Genomic DNA, 18591 nt, shown 5'->3' with positions numbered 1-18591 from the left:
CCAGTGTCTACACAGAGTTTTTCAAGGTAGTCAGAGCAGTAGCAGGTCAAATGTGGTGGGATGGCATGTCGTAAACCCACTGTGATGTACAAAAGAAGTGCATGCAGTATTTTTCCCTCACCGCACCACAGCAATGCTGTGACGTGAACTGAAAACCAAAGGAAACAAGACGTAACCCCACCGCATTTGGTGTGAACGATCCCCAAGTAGCAATGCCTTAGGTAAGGTAGAAGCACAATAGGGAGTTCATGGATTTATTGAGTCCCCTATGAAGGGCCAGCATCCTAAGTGGAGAAGATAAATTATTATTCACGATTTTTTAGCGCCAACAGTTTATGCAGTACTTTACAATGTAGAGGAGGGACAGCTCAATTACAGTACAATATAGAAGGGACAAGGAGGGCCCAGCTCGTAGCTCTTACATTCTAAAGGGAGGGGGTGGTGGTACAAAAGGTAACAGATGCAGGGAATGATTTGATGGGGTTGTTAGGTGGGTGTGGGATAGGCTTCCCTGAATAGGTGAGTTTTCAAGGATCTCCTAAAGGTGGACAGGTTAGAGGCTGATCGGATATACCAGGGCAGGGAATTCCAGAGGACGGGAGAGGCTCTGGAGAAGTCCTGAAGTCGAGCACGAGAGGAGGTAACAAGGGAGCTAGAGAGCAGGAGCTTCTGGGAGGAGTGGAGGGGACGATTTGGGTGATATCTGTAGATGAAGTTGGTGATGTAGCTAGGGGCAATGTTGTGGATGGCCTTGTATGTTGTGATTACCATTTTATATATTATATTCGGTGGGGTAGAGGAAGCCAGTGAAGGGATTGGTACAGAGGGGCAGCAGTCACAGATTGATTAGTGAGGCGTATTAGTCTAGTAGCAGCATTCCTTATAGACTGAAGAGGGGAAAGCCTGTGTAAGGGTAGGTCATTAAGGAGAGAGTTGCAGTAGTCAAGGCAGGAAATAATCAAGGAATGAATAACAGGATTTTTAAAATGGCTTACCTGTAAAATCCTTTTCTTTGATGTACATCAGGGCACACAGAGCCATAGTAGTTACTATGTGGGTTATATGGACCACTGATAAGTGATGGACACTGGCACGCCCCTAAGGCAAGACGTGTACTCCCTATATAACCCCTCCCACTACTGGGAGTCATCAGTTTTGTAGCCAAGCAATACAAGTGTATACCAAGAAGGGAGGGACCTCTGTATCCCCTGATGTACATCAAAGAAAATTATTTTACAGGCAAGCCGTTTTAAAAATCCTGTTTTCTTTTCTTACATCAGGGGACAAAGAGCCATAGTAGTTACTATGTGGGATGTCCCATAGCAATGGCAACTGAAGGGAGGGAGACACAACCAACAAAAAATAAATAAATAGGAGGCCAGAGGACTTATACTGCAGCATACTGCGCCCAAAGGCAATATCCTCATGACCTTTAATATCGATTTGATAAAATCTGATAAACGTATGAACCGAAGACCAAGTCATGGCATTACAGATCTGAGCCATAGAGGCCTGATGATGCACCACCCAATAGGCATTAATCGCCCTGGATGAGTGTGCTCTAGCATAAGAAGAATTTACTTCTTAAGTCGAAGCTTGAACAATCACTTGACAAATCCAATTGGAAAATAGTAGATTCTGACACTGCCTGTCCACATTTTGGACCTTCTGACAGTACAAACAAAACATGTTTTGCGAACCTGAGCGGTTGCCTTTAAATAGACTCTGATCCCTTTTACTACATCAAGAGAATGTAGTGCTTTCTCTTCCCTAGATTGAGGCTCTGGGGAGAAAGAAGCAAGAATAATATCTTGGTTTAAATGAAAAAAAAAAAAAAAAAGAAAAACCCCTGTTAACACTTTTGGTAGGTATTCAGGATGAGGACAAAAAAAATAAAAAAAAACACCTCATCCTTATGCATGATCAAATATGGCTCTTTACAAAGACAGAGCCACTAGTTCCGATAATCTTCTAGCAGAAGAAATGGCAATCAGAAAGATTATCTTTCTTGACAAAATAAGCAAGGATATTTCTCTTAAAAGGTTCAAACGGCTGATTCAGCAAAGCCGAAAAAAACAAACTTAAATTCCAAGGATTTAGAAGTGCTTTGATAGGGGGAATAATCTGTGTTAGCCCCTGAATAAGCTACGCACCAAGACTGGGAAGCAAGAGGCAATTGAAAACACTGACAAGGCCGGGATCTGGCCCTTGATAGAAGTCAAGGCCATCTTTATTTTAAATCCCATTTGCAGGAATCAGGGATCCTACCTATGACATACTTCCTGGGGTGCCATCCCCCGGATCCACACCAAGAAACATATGCCTTCCAGACCCTATAGTAAATGATTCTGGAAGCCTGCTTCCTGGTATCAAAGTAGACACTACTGAAGGAGATCACCCATGATCCTTTATAAAGTGGGATTCAACAGTCAAACCTGTTAAATTTTTCATCGGACCTTGTGTGAGAAGGTCTGGCTATAATGGCAGAGTCCGAAGGACTCCTACTGCCATCTTTATGATCTCGGTAAATCAAGATCTTCTGAGACCCACTGGGGCCACCAAAATCACCATCCTTTTATTCCGGCTTAATCCTGCGCAGAATGCTAGCAGTTCCCTTGTTCGACACAAAGTTGTCGGCTTTGTTGTTGAATCTGGACACGAATAGGTCCGTGTCTGGATTACATCTCTGACATATTGCTAGGAAGATGTCGGGGGTGAAGAGATCATTCTCCTGGAAATAATTGTTGACTACTCAAGTAGTCTACATTCAATTCTCTATTCCTGAAATAAAAAATTGCCGATAGGCAAGGAATGTTGTGTTCTGCCCAAGCTAGAGAATTATTCACCTCTTTTTGGGCTGCACGACCTCTCGTGCTCCCCTGGTGATTGATGTAAGCCACCGCCGTGGCCTTGTCAGACTGAATCCTGACAGGATAGTCCTGTAGCCTGACCGTCCCAGATTCTAGGGCCAGACGTACTGCCCAAATCTTCCAAAAAGTTCATAGGCAAGGTCCTCTAACCTGGCCCATCTCCCCTGGACAGAATCTTCTTCCAGGGCTGCTCCCCAACCTAGAAGGCTGGCATCCGTTTAACACCTTCCAAAATAAAAAGATTTCCCCTTTTGCTGGATAAAACCACCAATTTAGACTGATTATGTCGGGAGCCAAGCGTATTCGAAACAAACAAACAAGGCCTGAATCTTTTTATTCCAGACCAACAGGATGGTGTTTTGAAGCAGCTTTTTGAGTAAAAACTGAGTTTAAGGGACGGCCTCAAAGGAGATCACCATTTCCCCAAACAATCTCCTGCACAGCCGAATGTAAGGAATTTTCCTTTGTTTTGATAAGTTGAATTAGTCCTACAATGGAACGGATTCTTGTCTGGGGTAAGAATAGCCTCTTCTATATAGCATCTATAACCAGCCCCAAGTACTGTAATCTCCTTAATGGTTTTAAGGAGAATCTTCCTAGATTGCCTATACAAACCCAGAGATTTCAGGTAGTTACGGCTGTGATCAGACTCTGGTTTTAGACCTGAGACTGAATGATCTATTAAAAGTAGATCTTCTAAATAGGCTAGGACCGTTATGCCTTGAGCACTTAATTTGGCTAAAGGAGGTGCCAGAATCTTTCAGAACATGCGTGGTGCTGTGGCTAAACCGAATGGCAGGGCCACAACTGAAATGATAACTTTATATTTTAAAAACGCAGAAATTTCTGGCGAGCGGGAAAAATTTGACACATGGAGATATGCATTCTTGATATCGCTTAAAGCCAAAAAAACTCCCCTCCTTGCAGGATGGACACAACCGATCGGATTGTGCGAAAGGATCGGATGTTTAAGTGCCGATTCAGATCTTCGAGATCTAGAATGGTTCTTACCTCTCTGTTTGGTTCTGGAACCGTAAAAGGTTTGAGCCAAACCCTGTGCCCTGTTCCACTAAGGGAACCTCTGATATCACCGACTGGGATAATAGCTGATCTAGAGGCCAGAAAGAGAGACTTCTTTTTCTCTGGATCCTTGGGAACATTTTCTAATGGAAAAAAAAAAGAGGAGACATAAACTCTCGGAATCGCAATCTAGAGAAAAAAAACTGCAGAAATCCATCTGTCTTGACAATGTTACTGCCAGATCTTTGAGAATCGCAGGACCTTTCCCCTCAACAGAAACAAGTTGGGGTGCCCCTTCATGAGAAGCCTTTAGCATTCTGCTTTGTGGGCTTTCTGCCCCAAGATCTCTTCTGACCCTGGTGCTGCCCTTGAAGACTTTCTCTTGAACCTGATGGTCGAAGCCGCCCAGACTGCCTAGAGGCAGATGCCCCTAGCATAGGAGAGGCAGCACGATTAAAGGAGAAATGTTTGAAACTCTTCTTTACTGGTAAGAGAGAGCTTTCCCTATTAGAGGTTCTTTTGGATGTACTTACCCAGATTGTCTCTAAATAGCCGTACGCCATGAAGGGGAAAAAAAACTGGCTAAGAGCTTTTTACATGGTGCTTTGGCTGATCAATTTTTCAGCCACAGAGCTCTGCGAGAATGCACTAGTCCAAGCATAAGCCATAAGGCTTAAATGAGTATTTCATAGCATCTACTGTGAGACACAGTGCATCAGATACATCAGCCCATTGCCTGGCCTGCTGATCAGGGAGAATTTCGGGTATCTCCACAAACTGTTCCTTAATGGACTGAGATACACCAATTGCAGCAAGAACCGGCTGAGCTACTGAACTTGCAAAAGACATATTGTCTTTAAAAGGAAGTTCCAACTTTTTATCTGTTGGATCCTTTAACATCAGTGTATTATCCACTGGACATGTGATACTGAGGAGACTGCAGCATTTTCTGGACCCCCCCCCGCCGCCCCCATTTTCTTCATAGAAATCCTCTTTCATAGATAAAGTGTGGAGAATTTTTTGGGAGAATAATATTGTTTATCCGGATGTTCCCATTCAGAATACATAAGCTTTTTTAGCCATGCATAAACAGGAAAAAACATCCCCAGATGGGGGAGATTCTAATGAACCCAATTAGAGGTAGGTTCCTCAAGAGCCTGTGCTGCGGGCAGCAAAAAAAGGTTAAGTAAGGAAATACACAAGCAACCTGTCTTGTGATGCTACTCCTTCCATATTAGGATCCTCAGAAGAGGATAAATAAGTATCGTCCAAATATTTGGGAAGATACCTGATCCCCAGCCTCCTGTACCTCAAGAGGGTCCTGAGGACTAGATGGGAATCTGTTTAGTCACACTATGGAGAGACATAGCATGAATATTCTTTCCAATTTACAAATGGTAGAAGACTTTTGTATGATATATACAGGGACTGAAGTGTTTTATGCAACAGTTTCCCCTGACGGCTCAATCAGACAAGCCGTATCAAAGCATTATTTTTTACTTTTTACTATAATAAATATCCCCCAAAAATATATAAAAAACATTTTTTTTTTCTTCAGTTTAGGCCGATATGTATTCTTCTACATACTTTTGGTAAAAATAAAAAATAAAAGTTATAGCGCCTACAAAATAGGGGATAGATTTATAGCATTTTTATTATTATTTTTATTATTTTACTAGTAATGGCTGACACATCGGACAATTTTGACACATTTTTGGAACCATTGGCATGAATACAGCGATCAGTGGGATTAAAAATGCATCGATTACTGTAAAAATGTCACTGGCAGTGAAGGGGTTAACACTAGGGGGCGGTGAAGGGGTTAACCATGTTCCCTGGGAGGTGATTCTAACTCAAGGGGAGGGACCAACTACAGGAAGTGACAGATTGTGGTTCCTAGCTAATAGGAACACACGATCTGTCACTCCTGTCAGAACAGGGAAGTGTGTGTTTACACACACACACACACACACACACACACTTGTCCCTATTTTGTCTCTCATGGTCATGATCGCTTGTGGCCAGCAGTCATAGTGACCGTCTGCCACGAGCATCAGCACCCCTGTTGTGCAGCGGGCAAGCACCTGCTATCCGGACCCCGCAAGATCACGTACAGTAAAGTGGTTTTGCGCAGGCAGGGGATCCAACCTGCCGCAGTAAAACTGCGGCTGGTTCGGAAGCAGTTAAAGTTCTGGGTTGCGCAGCATGGTAAATCCCCCAAGAGAAAGCAGGGGGGGGATGAACAATGGATATCCATTGCTTGTGGAGTGGTGTTTGCACCGATCTAGTAATTTGAGAAAAATAGTATCCAGATATGTCTAGAAACGCTTAGCCTCCATGGAATTTCGATAAGTAAAGAAGTTGTCGCTTGAGTCTTAGACATGTATGAGCTTATGCAAAGACAGTAAATAAAAGTATTAACTTGTGTAGCACACGAAGAGCTGTGAACTTGTATACAGAAATAGGTAGAATAAAGTGAAGTTCCACCCAAAAGTGGAACCTGTGCTTTAAGCACTCCTCGCCCTCTCACATGCCACATTTGGCATGCAATTCTTTTGGGGTTGGGGAGCGGGTACCTAGTTTTGACAGGTACCCAGCTACCACTTGCACTCGCTGCCTAGGCAATGCCTCCTCTCCCCCTCCCTTCCTGCAATGTTCTGGGACACTTCACATGTCCAAGAAGATTGCCTAGCCACTGAAAATGTGCAGCGCAACTCGTGCATGCACAGTACTCACACTTGCAATGCTGATGTTACAGAGAGGGAGAGGAGCGAGGCTTTGGGTGGCCGTATCGCTGGACCATGGGACAGGGGAGTGTCTGTTTATTTTCAGTCAGCAGCTACACTTTTTGTAGCTGCTGACTTTTAAAAGAGGAAGTAAAACCCGGTGGGTTTCATTTCCTCTTTATTTCCCTGCAAAGATAAAGCATAATGAGCTACTATGCATCGCATAGTAGCCCATTATGTGTCACTTACCTGAAACCGAAGCCCACGATGTCTCTGTTGTCCCCACTAGCAGGGAGCATCCAGCTTCGCCCTTCTTCCTTCCGGGCCGCAAACTCCAGTTCTGTGACTGGCTGGAGACCCATGACATCACTCCCACGCATGTGCGCGGGAGCCGCCAGTCCCGGCATGACCCCTATTGGAAAAAGCACGATGTGCCCTTTCTAAAGAGCGCATGCGCCGACGACATTGGTGCATGCGCAGTAGTCATCGGCGCTTGGCTTTTTAGTAACCATCTCCTAAACCATGGAGGTTTAGGAGATATTTCAAGCACCTACAGGTAAGCCTTAATATTTGCTTACCTGTAGATAAAAGTGGTTGTACAGGGTTTACAACCCCTTTAATAATCTTAAAAACAAGTGGGTAGAATAGACATTTGATAATATTTGTCTTGGTTTGACCACTAACATATTTATGTGGTAGTATATTTTTTTTTAAATCAGAGAAAGTTTATTAAATAACAAAAACCATATTAAGTACAACTTGCAGCTTACATCTCAAGCATAGATTCTTGTCACAGCACATAAACGTATTCATCTCTTCAAAAGGAATATTCAAGCATTTATTTCACAACTTCTCATGCCATATCGTCCCAACCACCTTGGTGAGATATTGACACCGTGTATCCTGGCTGTGCCTCGATTCACCCATACAAAATTGCCTACAGTGGGTGTCTAACAGTTAGTGCCCCCCCCCCCCCCCAACACAAATCTCACTTCCCCTGCTTTTATCTCAGCAGTCTGTCCATGACCAGATCGATCGGAGAAAGGCCGGGAGTATCCAAACAGAGTTCCCAGAGTTTCTCAAACTTTTCCGGTCGCCCTCTATGTTGAAAAATATACTTTTCCATCCTAATGGTGTCCCCCATTTGGGCAATCCACTCCCCCAGTGCCGGAGGCTCGGTCGCTTTCCAATGCCGAAGAATCATGTTTCGTGCTGGGAACAGGGCCCTGGCCACGGCCTGTCTACTATTGTTCCCCATGGAAACGTCGTCTAGGCTCCCGAGTAGACACGGTTTCGAGTCTGAGGGTATGGTAGTCTGAAACACTGTTAATAGTGTCCAGTACCCCTGTCCTGAATAGGTGCAGTTTGGGGCATCTCCACAGCAGGTGGATCAAATCCCCGTGATCTCTCGCGCACCTGGGGCAGCCTGAGTGCTGTCGCACCCCCATCCTAAACAGTCTTGCAGGTGTGTAGTGTACTCTGAGCACAATATATAATTGAGATAGCCGCTGGGCCACATTTACCGAACAATATTGTACTGCCTGTAGTGCCTCCTCCCATTGCTCATCCTCAAATGTACCAAAATCCCTCTTCCATTTATTTAGTGCCATCTGCGGAAAGCCTCCGAGGCAGGCAGTAAGGACCATAGAGTGAGTTCTAGAGATAAAGCCCTGGAACTGTGATACGTTAGCCATAGATCGGGGTCAGTGAAAGAGTCCACGGGGTCCCCCCAGCCTGCGCCTTCACTTCATGTTGCAGTTGTAGGTAGTAGAAGAGCATGGACTGTGGGAGGTGAAATCTCTCCCTCAAAATCAGGGAAGGGAGTCAGCCTCCCTGCTGTAAAAATTTGTCCCAAATGCATAACCCCATACACCGAGCGCCACAATCCAGCAATAGTAGCTCATCATAGTGCCTATTCTCCCATATTGGGCTGTACTCAGTGAAGCCCTCCACCCCCTGCAGTTGTCGAAGTTTATTTCAGATTTTCTGCATAAGAGCGTAAGTGGGCAATCGTTTGTTTGATTTTGCGTAAGCCAAGGCCTTCATACCCGAAGGTACATTGCCATGGCCGGAAGCCAAGCACATCAGGGCCCTAATTGGTTCCAAGCGTATGGTCCCCTCCTCTCCCCCGTTCCCTCTGGCATAGCCCTGGCTATATGCTGTGCCTGCGCTGCCAGGTAGTAGGCCCAAGGATTAGGGAGGGCGAGGCCCCTGCCTCCTTGGACTTTTGTAGTTGTTCTAGTTTTATCCTTGGGGGTTTATCTAACCAAATTAAATCTCTAAAAATTGAGTTGAGAATGCGAAAAAACTTCAGAGGAATTACCATAGGGGTATTGTGCAGAATATATAGAAGTTGGGGCATAAAGATCATCTTTATCAGGTTGACTCTTCCGACCAGAGACATCTTAAGATAAGACCAAATTTTGGTTTTGTTTCGAATTCTATTTAATAGTGGGGTTAGGTTAAGGGAAATATAGTCAAGTGGTTCTGACGTGACCTGTATACCCAAGTACTTCATACCCGTGGACACCGGCACGTCATGTATTATCCGACCTCCACTGTCCAGATTGGCATCCAGCAACAGCAGAGAGGATTTGGTCCAATTTATGGTCAGTCCTGAATAAACTCCAAACTTTCCTATTGTTTCCATAGCCTCCCGCAGGGAATCAGATGTGTCTCCCAGGAGTAGCATGCTATCGTCTGCGTATAGCATGATTTTTTTCCTGAAACCTCCCATACTGGAAGCCCCGCACCCTCTGATTTGCTCTAATCAAGGATGCCATGGGTTCGATGGCAATGGCAAAAAAGGAGGAGCGACAGTGGACACCCTTGCCGAGTGCCCCTATGCAGGGTGAATGGGGCAGAAATGTGTCCTGCCTCTCTGATGGTGCCCGAGGTGAACAGTATAATAGCTTCATCCATGACAGGAACCCTTCGCCGAAGCCAAACTTACCCATGACAGCCCATAAGTATTCCCACTCCATGCTATCAAACACCTTGTGGGTGTCCAGAGAGAACAAGGCCCTGTCGCCCACATTTTCCCCCTGTGTTTGAAGGTTTAGGTAAAGTCTACGGAGATTAATGGCTGCGGACTTTTGGGGCATGAAACCTGCCTGGTCCGAGTGTATAATGGAGGAGATAACCCCATTAAGTCTCAAGGCCAAAACCTTGGCCAGGATTTTGATATTACTCTGTAAGAGTGATATCGGTCTGTATGAGCCCGGGTCTAAGGGGTCTTTACCTGGTTTTAGAAGGAGAACAATATTAGCCCTGGTCATGGAGTCAGGCAGGCTCTGGCATTCCCTTGCATAGTTAAGAACCCTTAACAGGCGAGGCAGAATTGCCTCCCCATATTGTTTGAAGACTTCATCCCCTGGGGCCTTTGAGTTCGGAAAGAGGCTAAGAGCCCCTTGCAGTTCCTCCAGACTAATTGGAGAGTCCAGGAGTGTTCCGTGAGAATCCGAGAGTTTAGGCAGCTCAATTCCCTGCAGGTAGTCCCTTAAGTAAGTGGTCGAATAAGTCGCCCTGGATTTGTACAAAGTCAGAGTAAAACCTCACCAGTTCTACCATAACCTGAGTTTGGGTGTTTACCAACCTCCCCCCCTCAGTGCGCAACGCTCCAATAGACGGAGACATGTGGTAGTATTTTGATTTATTTCTTAAAGAAAAGTAAGTTTAAAAGGCACAATTCTCCTTTAGATATGTCAGAATCAGGGTACAAATATTACTGGTTGTTAATGGGCGATTTCAATTTGAAATTGTTTATTAATTCTTAATTCAGTGGATTGGAAAAAAAAAAGCCAAGGTTTTCAGAAAACTGACTTTCAGGTGAGAGTTTTCTATACATTTCAAAATCCTGTAAGAATAATTGCATTGTGTGCAATGCCTCTATGTCATGGATGAACCCAAAACATTCCCATAACATTGTTGAACAGTGACATTTTAAGCTCTCAAATAGTCCTGCAATAATTGATGGTAAGTGGTATTTTAAATCACCTAACCCCACTGTTATTAACTAGCACTTTAAATCCCCTCAAACAATCCTATGATATTGGTAGTCAGTAGCTCTTTAAAATGTACCTTATAGTCTATTGCAGCTGTTCTGAGAGGAAGGGGAGGGCTCAACAATGTAAACAGTCCTACATAGTTTACATTGGTGATCACAGTGATTGGTCATAAGAGCAATCACATGCCCGAGAACCACTCCAGTTGGCTGTCCTTTTGTCTAATGACTGTGGAACCAACAGCTTTTTGTGTGGGGACAAAGAACACGGAAGTCGTCAAAAGACGTACAGGTATGGGTCTATTTGTTATAGGAAGGGTGCCATTCAGCCATTTAGTTACAATAGCCAGATGTAAAGAAATTAAAATGTGTTATTTGGTATAGATTTACTTTTCCTGCATTTTATTAACTATGATCGCACAAAATTACCTACCTTGTAAAACTCAAGGTCTTCTAGTTTAGTTGAGCTTAAACCGTAAGTGGAATTTATCAGATCATCATGATGCTGCTTCTTCTCTTCCTCGCTAATCTACAATATAAATAAAAATAGTATACTGTAATACATAGGGAATTGATCTACTGTACCTGAAATAGAGAAAATATAATTTGCTTACACCACACAAATTAACTAGAACAATTCACATTGGATTAATGTAAAGTTCCCTGAAGAAATATAAACTAATAAATTATGTTCATTGTGAATTAATTGTCCAATATTCTATGCAAATAAAGAAAAATAATTTTATTCAAAGACTCATGAGAACCTTTAACCACTTTGCACCCACGCTATAGCCAAAAGATGGATACAGCGCGGACGCTATCTGCCGGGAGGGCATCCCTGGTCCTCCCTTTAACTTCCCCCTCTGCGCACCGCCTTGGGCACGCATAGGGGAAGTTCTGTGCTGGCCGTGCCCCCCCGGACACAGCCAGTCACAGATCGCTGTAAGTGGCCAATCACAGCGGCCGTTTACACCGCGATCGGCGTGCCCAATGAGAGATGATCTCATATATAAACATATGAGATCATCTCTCATCGCCGGCTTTCCCTTCTCACACAGACAGTGTGTGAGGAGGGAGAGATGAACCGCTGCAGAGATTAATGTAAAAAAAAAAATTAAAAATGAAAATAAAGTGCCTATCTGTCCCCACTGCCACCTGTCCCCACTGCCATCTGCCCCCACTGCCATCTGTCATCAGTGCCAGATAGTGCCATCTGTCATCAGTGCCATATCAGTGTCACGTGTCAGTGCCACATATTAGTGCCATCTGTCATCAGTGCCACGTATCAGTGCCACGTATCAGTGCCACGTGCCATCTGTTATCAGTGTCACGTGTCATCAATGCCAGGTAACAGTGCCATCTGTCATCAGTGTCACGTGTCATCAGTGCCACATATTGGTGGCATCTGTCAGTGTCACGTGTCATCAGTGTCATGTATTAGTGGCATCTGTCATCAGTGACATGTCGGTGTCACGAGTCATTGTCCTGCTGCTCCAGTGCCTTCAAAAGTGTAATAGGTAGTCAAGTTAGATGTGTAATTTATGTTCCTAGAACACATGATGGCGCTCCCTGCATGTTGGGCCTCTCTATGTGGCCAGGCTGGGAAAAGTAGCACACATGCGGTATCGTAATACTCAGGAAGAGCAGCAGAATTTATTTTGGGGCATCATTTGTGGTATACACATGCCACGTGAGATAAATAACCTATTACAATGACAATTTTGTGGAAAAAAATGAAAATAAAAATATCTTCATTTTGCAAAGAATTGTGGGAAAAAAATGACAACATCAAAAAGCTCACCATTCCTCTTACTAAATACCTTGGAATGTCTACTTTCAAAAAAGGGGTAATTTGGGGGGTATTTGTACTTTCCTGGCTTGTTCGGGTAACAAGAAATGAGATCGGCCACCAGTACATCGGATGTGATCAATTTTGTGTGATTCGCACCACAGCTTGTAGACTAACATTCACAAAGACCAAATAATATCCACTAACTTGGGTTATTTTTACCAAAGATATGTAGCAGTATAAATTGTGGCCAAAATTTATGAAGAAAAAATAATAAATTTGAAAAATTTTATCACAGAAACAAAGAAAAATATTTGTTTTTTTTCAAAATTTGTTATTTTTTCATTTATAGCACAAAAAATAAAAAATCCAGGAGGTGATCAAATACCACCAAGGGAAAAAAAAAGACAAAAAATGAATTTGTGTACAGTGTTGCATGACTGGGTAATTGTCAAAGTGTGAGAACACCGAAAGCTGAAAATTGGTCTGGTCAGAAGGGGTGTTTAAGTGCCCAGTAGGCAAGTGGTTAAAGCACCCACAAAAACATTCTCTCTGCTGCCCAGGAACTTGGATAGAAAGCTTACAAGTCTCAGAAAGCTGCTGTTTTAGCCAATGGAATTCACAAGAGGGTGGAGAACAGTTACGGTAATATAGGCTAAAAAACTGAATAAAACTCAAATCAAGCATTTTCGGGAGTTCCCATTGAAGTCTATGGGGACAAAAATGCTCAGTTCTGCCTGAAAGCTCATGTACTTTTTGGAGCATCAGGCATTTTTCTACAAGCAACAGAATGCTCAGATGTGACCAGGGTCCTTGGAAATGAAAGGTATTTTGCTTGAGCGTTTTTGAGCTTCGAGCTACAAAATGATTAAGTGTGAACTTGGCCCGAGGCTCCTTTCACACATGCGGACGGATTGTTTCATCGGTTCAGTCTCATTTCTTTAACCACTTCACGCAAAACTACAGTGCCTTGCAAAAGTAGGCATCCCCCTTGGCATTTTACCCATTTTGTTACATTACAGCCTTTAGTTCAATGTTTTTTTAATCTGAATTATATGTGATGGATCAGAACACAATGGTCTAAATTGGGGAAGTTAGAAAAATATATACATAAAACTATTTTTTTAGAAATAAAAAACTGATAATTGGTATGTGCGCATGTATTCACCCTGCTCAAGCTCTGGTGCAACCAATTACCTCCAGAAGTGGCATAGTTCGTGAAATTATGTCCACCTGCGTGCAAGCTAAGTGTCACATGATATGTCATTGCATATACACAACTTTTGTTAAAGGCCCCAGAGGCTGCAACACCTAAGCAAGAGGCACCACTAACCAAACACTGCCATGACGACCAAGGATCTCTCCAATCAAGTAAGGGACAATATCGTTGAGAAGTACAAGACAGGGTTAGGTTATAAAAAACAAAAACAAATCTTTGATGATCCTTAGGAGCACCATCAAATCTATCATAACTAAATGGAAAGAACATGGCACAACAGAAAACCTACCAAGAGACGGCCGCACACCAAAACTCACGGACCGGGCAAGGAGGGCATTAATCAGAGAGGCAGAGTTCCACAGCAGTATCTGTACATAGGATGACAATAAGCCGCACGCTCCATAGAGTTGGGCTTTTTGGCAGAGTAGCCAGAAGAAAGCCATTACTTTCAGCAAAAAACAAAATGGCATGTTTTTAGTTTGCGTAAAGGCATGTGGGAGACTCCCAAAACGTATGGAGAAAGGTGCTCTAGTCAGACAAAAATGTAACTTTTTGGCCATCTGAAAAAACGCTATGTCTGGTGCAAACCCAACACATCCCGTCACCCAAAAAACATCATCGTGTTTTTTGGGTGAAACATGGTGGTGGCAGCATCATGCTGTGGGGATGTTTTTCAGCAGTCGGGACTGGGAAACTGGTCAGAGTTGAGGGAAAGATAGATAGTGCTAAATACAGGGATATTCTTGAGTAAAACCTGTACCAGGTCCTGTGTGTGATGTGAGGCTAGTACGGAGGTTCACCTTAAACAAAATGCTAAAGCAACACTTGAGTGGTTTAAGGGGAAACATGTAAATGTGCTGGAATGGCTTAGTCAAAGCCCAGACCTAAATCCAATAGAAAATCTGTGGTCAAACTTAAAGATGGCTGTTCACAAATGCAATACATTCAACTTGAAGGAGTTTTTTTGTAAGGGGAAATGGGCAAAAATCCCAGTGGTAAGATGTGGCAAGCTCATAGAGACTTATCCAACGTGACTTGGAGCTGTGATAGACGCAAAAGGTGGCTCTACAAAGTATTCACTTTAGGGGGTGAATAGTTATGCACATTGACTTTTTCTGTTATTTTGTCCTATTTGTTATTTGCTTCACAATAAAAAAAAAAAAAATGAAAAAAATCTTCAAAGTTGTGGGCATGTTCTGCAAATTAAATGATGCAAATCCTCAAACAATCCATGTTAATTTCTGTGAGGCAACAAAACACAAAAAATGGCAAGGGGGGGGGTGAATACTTTTGCAAGGCACTGTATATTCTAAAAAACAAACACACACACTTATAATAACAAAAGACAGTGCTAATCCAGGTATGTATCAGACTGCCATGATCATGTTAAAAAATAAATAAGGCCGTTTATTTTAAGTTGAACCTGATGGAGATACAGTTTGTCTTTTTATAACCTAAATAACCAAATAATAGAGCATCTTCAATGTGGGTGCATCATTGCCTGACTAACCACAACATCTGAAAGTTCTTCTTTTCATATTATTTTCAAAAATACTGATGAGAAGCAAAGCGTTCAGACTGCTGGTAATGAAACATATTGGGGCAATGTGACATAAGTTTTATAGTAAGCTATTTTTTGTACATAGTGAGCGTTCCTTTCTCTAACATACATATGGATATTTTTTTTGTAACATGCTAAATTTATTTCCATGCTTAAAATAAACAGTGTTACCATGCCCATTTACTATCTAGGAACCAAAAGATAAAGGGGACCACCACTGCACCCTTGGTACCAGGTGTTTCTTCCATGTTCTAATGCAGGGATGGTGAACCTTGACACCCCAGATATTTTGTAACTACATTTCCCATGATGCTCATGCACTCTGCAGTGTAGCTGAACATCATGGCAAATGTAGTTCCAAAACATCTAGGGTGCCAAGGTTCACCATCACTGGTCTAAGGCTTAGGAACAATGATCGATCTACTCCCCCAGGCAGTCCCATGGCCCCCCCAGTTAGAAACGCTCTCTAGGCAACACATTTAACCCCTTGATCAACCCCTAGCATTAACTCCTTCCCTGCCGGTGACATTTATACAGTATTCAGTGTTTTTTTTATCACTATATAGATGTCAAGGGTCCCAAAAAAAGTGTCAACAGTATCTGATTTGTCTGCTGCAATGTTGCTGCCCCGATTTATAAAAAAAAAAAAAAAATAAAAAAAAAAAAAAAAAGCAAGATCGCCACAATTACTAGGAAAAAAATAAATTAATTCCAAAAATGCCTTAAATATATCCCCTATTTTGTAGACACTATAGCTTTTGCGCAAACCGATAAATATACACTAAGATTTTTTTTTTAACCAAAAATATGTAAAACACATTTCGGCCTGAGGAAGAAATTTGTTGTTTTTTTGGAGGGATATTTATTGTAGCAAAAAGTATTTTTTTCAAAATTGTTGCTTTTTTTGTTTATAGCGCAAAAATAAAACGCAGAGGTGATCAAATACCGCTAAAAGAAAGCCATATCACAAAAAATGGTCTGTCATTAAGGGGGTTAACTATACAGGGGCTTAAGTGGGTACACAGTTTTTTAAAAATGTACGAAAATCAGTCAAATAGGGAAAAATGCACTTCACTCATATGTGCTGTGTTGTATCCTAGCCAACACAACCAAAGCAAAGGCAATGGGAGTAGAAATGGGGAATACTAATTCACGAGTCCAAATGAGTCAAGTCAGAGAAAAGACACGCAGGATCGCATTTCAAATATTTGAGAAATTTGTTTCATACTTTAAACTGCACACAGCACAGCCCTGCAAATACTGCCTGTTTGTGACCAAGTAACAGAAGTTATGGAGATAACTGCATAGCACAACACACTTATTACTTCCCATGGTAAATGCAATGATTATAAAAAATAAAAATGCCCTTCTAGGATTTTTAGGTGAAAAAAGCGACAAGAAAAGGTTTAGCTATTAGTTACTGTGTGCATTTCCATAATATGGCTGAGTAGAGCAATATCCCCCCCTACTGACTACTAACAAAAAAGCCATCTTAGTTTCCTTGTGTCTTCATTTTAAAATTGTAAGTAATGCATCAATCTAGTATTTTATCTCGGAGTGGTGAAGGACATGAACTCCAGCAACAAACACCAGACTCTCAGATGAACTAAACCATCTGAAGATTACACAGTTCCCCCTGTGCCTTGCTCCACATACTCCCAGATTAAACTCCCAACATGGTCCTCCTCATGTTATATCAAATTCCAAGAGGGTGAACACTGTAATACATAAATACCAATTGAAGTTTAAAAAATAAAAATAAAAAAAAGGGAAGAAGGGGTTTAGCAGTGTTAGGCTAGCTATCACTACACCACTGCAATCTGTAACGCTTCCTGAGAAAATGGAGGGGAAAGGCCGTCTTTGAGCAGCATAGTGGCTTACGGGTTAGAATCCTGGCCAGAACACTGTCTACAGGGAGTTTGCATTTTCTCCCGGTTCTCCAGGTACTCGAAAGACATGCTGGCAAGTACACAATCAAAGAAAATACAGAATTCACCTCAACACTTCACCTTTATCGATCCTTCATACAAAAGACATCACAGACCACGTGGGGTACAGTAAAAGTTGATGCGGTGGTGGCTAGCGTCTACTCATCATTGCAAAACGTGCCAACTTTTATTGTATCCCACATGGTCTGCGATGTCATTTGCATGAAGGATCAATAAAGGTCAAGTGTTGCAGCGAATTCTGGATTTCTTTTAATTGTCTATCTGTATGTGATCTGTGCTAGCACCTTCACGTAAACCCTGGCTATGCTGTAGATGGATGGTTAATGTGGTCACCTGGAGCGGCTTTCTCTTTGGTGGTGACATGCTGGTAATTCAATTTGTTCCAGTCTAAACTGGTGCCAGTGTGTGTATGCATCTAACAGAGACCTTCGATTGTAAGCGCCTTGAGGGCAGTTACAATATGTAAAAGCGCTGTATAACTTGCCAAATCTACATAAATGCTAGAAATACATTTGCTGCTGCCTGCTTCTTTGTCTTGGACTTTTGTTCGGCAATAGACAGCAATTATAATACTATAAACAGAAAGGGCTAATTTACACGATTTGTGGTGACAGACATTTTATCGCAGTGCACCATGCTGAATCGTACTGTAATGTAAGGCGCTGCCCTACATTGCCGTGAATGAAGTGTACGTTCAAAGAAAAAAAAAAAGAAAAGGGGGGGGGGGGGGAGATGTGATGCGCTGAATCGTGCCCCACTCCGCCCCTACTGCAGCTAGAGCAGCGACTCTCTCCAGCTGCTCTGCATTGCAGTGTGAATTCAGCCTTCATGTTCTAAATGCCTCTACCCAATTTTTTCAACAAGGATTTAACCAGCTTTCACCCATATTATAAGAGAAATTCAGCAGTAGGAGAGAAATTACACCGATTTTGAGACACAGGAAAATTTTAGGCCCCGTTCACATCTAGCAGAGCGTCATGGTTTCAGAACATTTTGCAGCAGCACCTTTCACTTCAACAGGCTACTCTCTGCTCCAAAAACTCACTAAAGTAACTCCTGCACCTATTTTTGAAGTCAAATTTAGATTGTTTTTGGAAAGCAAGTTTTGAGTGTTTTGCACGAGTTATCCTGTGAAGCGTCCATTTCTATTTCTTTTGGACGTTTGTTGTGCCATTAACAATTATGGGAGCCAAAACACACATTGTGCATTAGTGCCAGATGTTTCCATATTCCAAAATCGTGGGCAGAATTATAGTACGCCAGGATGTGAATGGGGTTTTATACTGTAGATGGTGGTTTCTGTTTCTGCCTAATTTTTTTCCCCCCTTTGTGCCACTTCTATTGGGGCTCCAGACATTGCTCCTGATATATTATGGTATTAATTCCAACAAAACCAGAACCAAGCAAGGCACCTTCCTGTCTGCAACAAAACAAAGATATTTTAACTGTCCTAT

At 42.5% G+C, this 18591-nt stretch overlaps 1 protein-coding gene across 1 annotated transcript in view; it reads right to left on the bottom strand.

The window, feature by feature from the left end:
* The window catches only part of PRIM2 (DNA primase subunit 2), a 264458-nt gene that overhangs the window by 207155 nt on the left and 38712 nt on the right, over positions 1–18591 (bottom strand). Inside the window, exon 6 of the mRNA XM_077489506.1 lies at positions 11053–11148. Coding sequence (XP_077345632.1) covers positions 11053–11148 — 96 coding nt within the window. The remainder of the gene's footprint in view (positions 1–11052; positions 11149–18591) is intronic.

Source organism: Lithobates pipiens, unplaced genomic scaffold (assembly GCF_037356315.1).
Source record: "Lithobates pipiens isolate NorthernLeopardFrog02 unplaced genomic scaffold, aLitPip1_a1.2 Scaffold_18, whole genome shotgun sequence".
Lineage (NCBI taxonomy): Eukaryota > Metazoa > Chordata > Amphibia > Anura > Ranidae > Lithobates > Lithobates pipiens.
This window is presented reverse-complemented; position numbering and strand designations above follow the sequence as displayed.